Source organism: Gadus chalcogrammus, chromosome 9 (assembly GCF_026213295.1).
Source record: "Gadus chalcogrammus isolate NIFS_2021 chromosome 9, NIFS_Gcha_1.0, whole genome shotgun sequence".
In the NCBI taxonomy this organism is placed as follows: Eukaryota; Metazoa; Chordata; class Actinopteri; order Gadiformes; family Gadidae; genus Gadus; species Gadus chalcogrammus.
Genome location: NC_079420.1, coordinates 15,703,189 through 15,710,688, shown reverse-complemented (window position 1 = coordinate 15,710,688; position 7,500 = coordinate 15,703,189). Strand labels below are relative to the sequence as shown.

General features: G+C 42.1%; 2 protein-coding genes across 2 annotated transcripts in view; both read right to left on the bottom strand.

Moving 5' to 3' along the window:
* The window catches only part of LOC130389225 (calretinin-like), a 10,975-nt gene extending 9,727 nt beyond the window's left edge, over positions 1-1,248 (bottom strand). Inside the window, exon 1 of the mRNA XM_056598908.1 lies at positions 1,087-1,248. Coding sequence (XP_056454883.1) covers positions 1,087-1,177 — 91 coding nt within the window. The 5' untranslated portion in view covers positions 1,178-1,248. The remainder of the gene's footprint in view (positions 1-1,086) is intronic.
* Positions 1,249-4,794: 3,546 nt separating this feature from the next.
* The window catches only part of LOC130389261 (purine nucleoside phosphorylase-like), a 5,687-nt gene continuing 2,981 nt past the window's right edge, over positions 4,795-7,500 (bottom strand). The window contains exons 4-6 of the mRNA XM_056598958.1: positions 7,436-7,500; positions 6,741-6,931; positions 4,795-5,505 (exon numbers count right to left, since the gene is read on the bottom strand). The exon at positions 7,436-7,500 is cut by the window's right edge and continues 111 nt beyond it. Coding sequence (XP_056454933.1) covers positions 5,306-5,505; positions 6,741-6,931; positions 7,436-7,500 — 456 coding nt within the window. The 3' untranslated portion in view covers positions 4,795-5,305. The remainder of the gene's footprint in view (positions 5,506-6,740; positions 6,932-7,435) is intronic.

The window sequence follows — 7,500 nt, the reverse complement described above, 5'->3', positions numbered from 1 at the left end:
GTTCATTTTTCACGACCCACAGACCTTTGCATATAAGGGTCGTCTTGTTTTGTGGCATTCAGATCTATTGTTTTTTCTTTATTATTACATTTCCTAGAATTTAAAAAAAAACTTTTTTTGGTCATCCAAATTTTAGTCGGGGGCGTTTTAGAAATGACATGTGTTAGTAATTGGTCGATGCTTTAGGTGGAAAAAAGCAAGCAACACTTACTAACCTTCTAAGAAGCATTGAAATAATTTAGAATTAGTACGCGGGGAAGTAGGTAGGCCTATTTGTGTTCAGCCTCGTCATCAAGTAGGCCTATATTACAACTACGCTTTCCATTTTATAAATACACGGGATGATGATTATTATTATGATGATTGTTTATATTATTTATTATTATTAGCCTACTACTAGGCATATTACCGTTATTTTATTATTAAGGAGCTGTCGGGTTTATCATGTTGTAGGTCTACTTGAGATAGCTTACTCTTGGTGGTGCGTGTCATGGTTGCAGCGTTGCGAATAATACACACACACACACACACACACACACACACACACACACACACACACACACACACACACACACACACACACACACATGCACATGCCCATAGACATATCGAAATCAGAGCAAGAACGAAACAGTAAGAGATAAAGATTTGAAAAATATTCCAAAATAATATTACAAAATATTAATCGCCTAGCACAATTAATGAATGTTTCGACGAATAAACTACCGAATGAATGAAATTGTAATTAAGACAGGATGATAATACATCATTGAAGTTTTGGAATTGCCTGATAATTTGCACATGCATATGAAATCAAATGTCGGAATTAAATGCAGCCTTAATATAAGTTAGACTTGATCGTACTACTCTTTGAACGCATATAATTAGGAAGCCATATTATCAAAAATGTGATTCTAATTAACTTTATTATTAGGCTAATTTATAGCCTTCAGCCTACTTTTCTCTCAAAAGCTGATTTGATTAATTGACGAATTCACTTACGAACGGTGGTAGCGTGATTATAATGATTGCCGTTATTTACAATATTCAGTTTCTACAACTTTTGTCCAAAAATGTCTGTCCTACCATCAGCGTCGAAATGTTTCCAGATATCTAGGAACTGGGATGCTGTGCACTCGGCCAGATGAAGATGAGGAGGCTGTGCCTTGTTTGCCATGTCGTCGACAGAGAAGAGATGAACAGCCGTAAGTCCTTCGCGCCACAAAATCCTCGACTAACTTTTCACTGTTCCAGGCGAACCCACACTGTGAACCTCGTGCGGGCGGACCTGCGCTTTTTAACCCCCACGCGACACGTGCAGTGCTCAGCGACCACAGGGGGCGCTTTGCCACCACGTACAGTCAAATGAGTTATGAGGTCGGTGGGTGTGAGCATGTTTGAGTGTGTGTGTGTGTGTGTGTGTGTGTGTGTGTGTGTGTGTGTGTGTGTGTGTGTGTGTGTGTGTGTGTGTGTGTGTGTGTGTGTGTGTGTGTGTGTGTGTGTGTGTGTGTGTGTGTGTGTGTGTGTGTGTGTGTGTGTGTGTGTGTGTGTGAGTATGAGTGGGTAGGTGTGAGTATGTTTTTGTGTGTGTGTGTTTGGGTGTACCTTGCTTTACAAGGTACCGTACTATTCTATACATTGCCGCTCAGTCAAACTGTGCAATTCGATTTTATAAGATTTTATAAGATATAATAAGATATAATAATATATATTCTGATATATTTATACACACAGACACATCCACACATGCATCTATATATAGGCCTATAAAGACTAGGCTGTTGATGCATCTATGTATATATATAAATCTATAAATATCTCTATAGATATCTCTATCTATATATATATATATTTATGCATGCATAGGTATCAACATCTATATAATATATAGATATACTGTATATATAGAGCGAGAGATATAGGGATAGATAGATAGATAGATAGATAGATAGATAGATAGATAGATAGATAGATAGATAGATAGATAGATAATTCTAATGCCCTCTCATTCTCTCCGCTCCCTGTGTGTGTGTGTGTGAGTGTGTGTGTGTGTGTGTCTGTTTGAGTGAGAGTGTTTGGAGAGTGAGGTGGGGTGGGGGATGTGAGCTGTGCAAGCGGGCAAGGCAAATACCGTTTTTTGTTGTGTGCGTCTGTGTGTAGGCCCATCTAAGCATGTCGGCCGTCTCTATTCCCCTGGCTCGCCCTCACATGAAGCTCTCAAGGCTTGACTGGCAGGGAGGAGAGCTTCAAACACTTCATTAGAGCTCACACACTAATCACATTCCCTGTGCTGCCGTGAGCTCCTGGCAACGGCTCCCTGTAAGACTGTTCCTGTGTCGCTTTCTCTGTCTCTCTTCCAAGCCCACAGTAATCAATAGCAGCGACTGTGGGCACATGCAGTAGGTCCTCATTACAATACAGACGAAAGAGCCACCCTGACACACTCACACACACACGCACACTCAAACGTAAACTTGCACGCAAAACACATGTGCAGACACACAAACACACGCACACTTAAACACACACACAAATCACACACACACACACACAAGTTCATGCAAACACACACATGCACACAAATACACAAGCACAGTACACACAGACATTTGTGCATGCAAATAAGGACACACACACACACACACACACACCCACACACACACACCCCCACACACACACACACACACACACCCACACACACACACCCACACACACACACACACACACACACACACACACACACACACACACACACACACACACACACACACACACACACACACACACACACACACCGTAACAGCGAATTGTCCTAAAAAAAAAATCCATCCCTCTTCTCTTATTCCATCCCCTCATAACCTCCTGTCTCTTTTGTCTCTCTCTAGGACTTCTGTGTCCAGCTCCTCCAGACACAGCTGCTCAGTCTTGATCGTCGCATTCCTGTCCTCTTCGTTTCCATCCCTCATTCAAAGCAGGTCAATTCAACTGCATCACAGTGTAAGCAACCCCTCACAAGTCATAGCGTATTGCCGGAGGCAACACATTATGAACTATATGTGAATGTTTGGTTGTGTCTCTGTATGTGTGAGAGAGAATCTGTGTGCTGTGTGATCATTTCATATTGTAGGAGTAATAACGTAATAACATGTGGCCCACGCTGTTGCCATCGTCAGGCTGCCTCTGTCACATTATTCATATTTAATGCTTCCGCTACTATGAATTATATTACATAATTCATATGATGAGGCTGCGGCTTGTAAAACTGCCGTTTTCATTCACCATTAAAGTTCTCTTTAAAGGTGCTCTGCTACAATTCACTGTCAACATATATACATGTGGATCTGAAACTGTGTGGTATGCATCAACGCAGAGTGAGATTTGCAGATCCGAGACACATTCCACGTGTGTGACCATATAGTAAACCTGTAAGGGAGGGAGTGAGACAAAGACTCAGACGAGGAGGGTTGTGTGTATACAGGGGGAATACAGCGGGGGGGGGGGGGGGGGGGGGGGGAGGGAAGACTGTGCCTCCATGGTCCTGATGAGAGTGTCGGCACGTTGAATGCATGCAGCAGGGAGGGGGATGGGGTGGCTGTCCTTTTAAAGTAACCCTTTTTGGTTTTGTGCATTGACCTTCCATACTGCAGCAAGAAAAAGAGGGACAACTTTTTTTTTCTTCAGGGCCACACACCCACACACAAACACACACACACACACACACACACACACACACACACACACACACACAAACACACAGACACACACACACATACACACGTACTTACACAAGCACACAAACACACGCACGCACGCACACACACACACACACACACACACACACACACACACACACACACACACACACACACACACACACACACACACACACACACACACACACACATGAGGTGGCCTTTTCAGACAGTTTTTTGTGTGATATTTTCATGTTTTGTACGAAATTATACTTGAAAGTTACATTAGGAAATAAAATTTAGAGATTCCTTTCAGGAAGTGCATCTTGTTTACTTCTCAATGTTAGACGTACCTTTTAATTAAAACACCAAAATAAAATAATTGCTAATCAATTCTAAGCAGTTCCTAGGGCATTTTTAACATTTGTGACCAAGCTGGTCACAAACAAAGTTGCACATCAGAGCAGTAATTCCAAAACTAAGTAATTTTTATTTATTTTTTCCTGAGGGTGCATTATCTGAGTGGACCCGCTGTGGTGTAATCATGAGGATACCACTGGTCTTGTACTGAGGGAGGGCAGTGTCTTGTATGTATATTTCTGTGATATCTGTTATAAATCCTGTGTCCTAAATGTCTCTACTGAGATGAATAAAGTATATCTTATCTTATCTTATCTTATAAAGTGCCCGAGAGGTTACTTCCTGACCCCGGTGGCTAGGTCTCTTCAGTGCTCAAACATAAGATGTCAAACAGAGAGGACCTGGCCGGTGAGCGCAACACCACACCTGGAAACATTCAAAACAGCAGGTACAATGATTCTGGCTCAAATTACATTTTCGGAGACAGCAAACGTCAAACGAAAAAAAACCATTTAAAATTGTGTGATCATGCCAACTTCGCAGCTATTTTTAGGCAAAATGATTTATCCATCAAATAGAGCTTCTGAAAAGCCTTCTCACAAGACAGTGTTTGGGGTGTCCCCTCATCTTCCTTCCACAGGGAAATTCCCTAGGGACTGGGAAGTTTCCAATACGGCAGCAAGTCACCTGGAGTTTATGAATTAATGAATATTTGAACGATAGAAACATCTTCATGGCTCATTGGTTTTATTAACATATTTAGTTGCTAACATATTTGGCAACTTAAATACATAAATATATATCTTTATCTTTATTTACACTAATTCATTCCCTAATTATTCCTTGATTATTGGTTTAAGTAACTACGTTTTCTTTCTGCTTCACTTTTTCGGACTGCCGATGAGAATATTTCAAAGAAGTCTTGTATTGTAATTACTTAAATAATAATATTACACATTTACCCTCCACTTAAAATCACATTTTTTGTAGAAGTGATGATCAAATACTCAATCCAACATCCTTGATACCGCCTGAACCAAAACTAAGATTGAAACCGGGGGTTTCAATCTAAACGAGGGGTCGCGGGTTAAGGTGAATTCACCAAAGCCTCGGTCAACGTGCATTTGGCAGTGGTTTGGCTGTGTGCTGCAGAGCGCAGCAAATTCAAAACTCAGACAACATCAGCTGCAGCTTTATACATTTGTGCATGTGGACTGTGCTACCAGTCTATCAGGGGTCACTTCTTCAAGATCCTACCGGATCTTGGCTACAATTTTTGTCACAAGCCCTTCAAGGACCTGGGTGCGCATGCGAGTGGTCTCCAGCACCTCCGCGTGGTTGGCCCTCTGCTTGCTGTCGTACTCAGTCACCACCATGTTGGTGATGAGTGAGAAGCCCAGGACACGCAGGCCACAGTGGCGGGCCACCACCACCTCCAGCGCTGTGCTCATTCCTATTGACACACACAAACACCTTTCAACATAAGGATACACTTGACGTGGATAATAGATGTAAGGTAAAAATAAATATGGTTTTGATTGTTTTGGTTTTATTTGTAACGGTTTTATTTTGTTGTTTTTGGCTTCCTGTAAGGAATGTGAGGTTGACATCACACTGTGTTGAAGGCTGTGCAGAACGGACCCTGATTAGAAGCACTCTGCCTCTGTTGTTCTGTTATATCTCACTAGATGGCGCCTGGCGGGATACATAACTTTCACGTAACACTTATTATAGTCTGCTCTTTGGATGTGTGAGGGCCCAGGTAGTGGGCTACACTAGTGAATATAAGTGGACTCCCCATTCCCTGGTTAATACAGGAGCAGATCCATAATTGTTAAAAAATAACAACACCTGTGTAGACAACAGCATCTATTGTAATTACTATGCACATCAGAGCGACTACATTGATTTACTGCAGTGCAGACTGCATCTAAGAGTAAGGGTTGTGTGTGGTACTTCAAAGTTTAGATTGAAGGAGCCACTCACTGCATAATGTGTCCTTGAAGATGTCAAATCAAAGTAAAACTTAATTAAATTCATATCCTAAGTGAGATGAATGGAAGGAAGATGATGACAGTTGATGACAGCATGCCAGCGTGTATGCCAATGTGGGAGAGAGTGTAAAGATTATGAAGGCCTTTTGGACTGAGCACTTCTGGGGTCTCGCTGAGAGCAACCAGCCAATGCCAAGCTCTGCAGGAACTACATACATTCAAAGGCTTTTCTGTTTGCGTTCGCAGCGCCAGTACTAACGCCGTCTTGACCAATAACTGTACACCTAAGCACTCAGGCTAGGAAGAACTAGGAACCTTTTAAAGCTTCATTTAAACACTATTATCAGAGTGAATTGCGCTTAGAATATCTGTTTTAATATGCCTGCCTCTGTATGAGACCCTTCTGATCTGAAACCACTCCTGGATCATTTCTGACCAATCAGGGCATCTCTTGCCTGATAGGTTCGGGAAAGCAAAAAAAGGGTTATCTGCTCACCCTAAACTTAATCGTACCTACAGCCGTTTAAAACTAAGCATGCTAAATAAAAACATAAATAACGTATAATATGATACTATATAATAGCACTTCTTAATGCATAAATAATATATACTACATCAACATATATATCTTACAATCTATTGTATATCGATTTGATAACCCTAACCCTTACTGCTGAGACAAGCTGCCACTCACCCACTGTGTCGGCTCCCAGGGTCCGCAGAGCCCTCCCCTCTGTGACACTCTCGTAGGTGGGGCCGCTCACCATGCAGTAGACCCCCTTCTGCATGAACTCCTCGATGCCCTGCTCCTCGGCCGTCTGCTGGGCCAAGGCGATCAGGTCAGGGTCGTAAGCGTCAGACATGCAGAGGAAGCGCTCACCAAACCTGGGGACAGAGAGCCCGCTTGATGAATGAAACAGGTCACGTGATTGGCTAGTGCATTGGCCAATGTTTCAAGGTGCTGTTTTATTTCCTGATTGCATACTGTTGGGTGTATGCATTTTAGGCATACACCCAACAGTATGCAAACAGCACATTTGAGAAACTACGTTCAAGATAAGGAAAATGCTAAAGGTAATGCAAAAAACAACAGACCAAACAACCAACATTACCAATTTCAACTGCTAGATCTATTTCCTAGGAAATACCCTGCAGAGTTAGAGAAGTTAGAGAAAAGAGAAATAGTCTGAACACTCGGCCACAATGACTGTATGGTGAAGCTAATACATGCAGACCACTGGACGCACCTACACACTCATGCAGGCATTCAGGCATAAGCACGCACCTGCATGAATAATATTTTTAACCTCTTATTTATTAAGGGAAAATTCAAAATGGACTTTATTTCAAAAGATGTCTTATTAGAGAGAAGTAAGATGCATTCTGAACCTGTCTTCGTTGGGGCCACACAGAGGGTTGTTCCCCACCAGGCCCGGCAGGTTGATTTGGTCCTT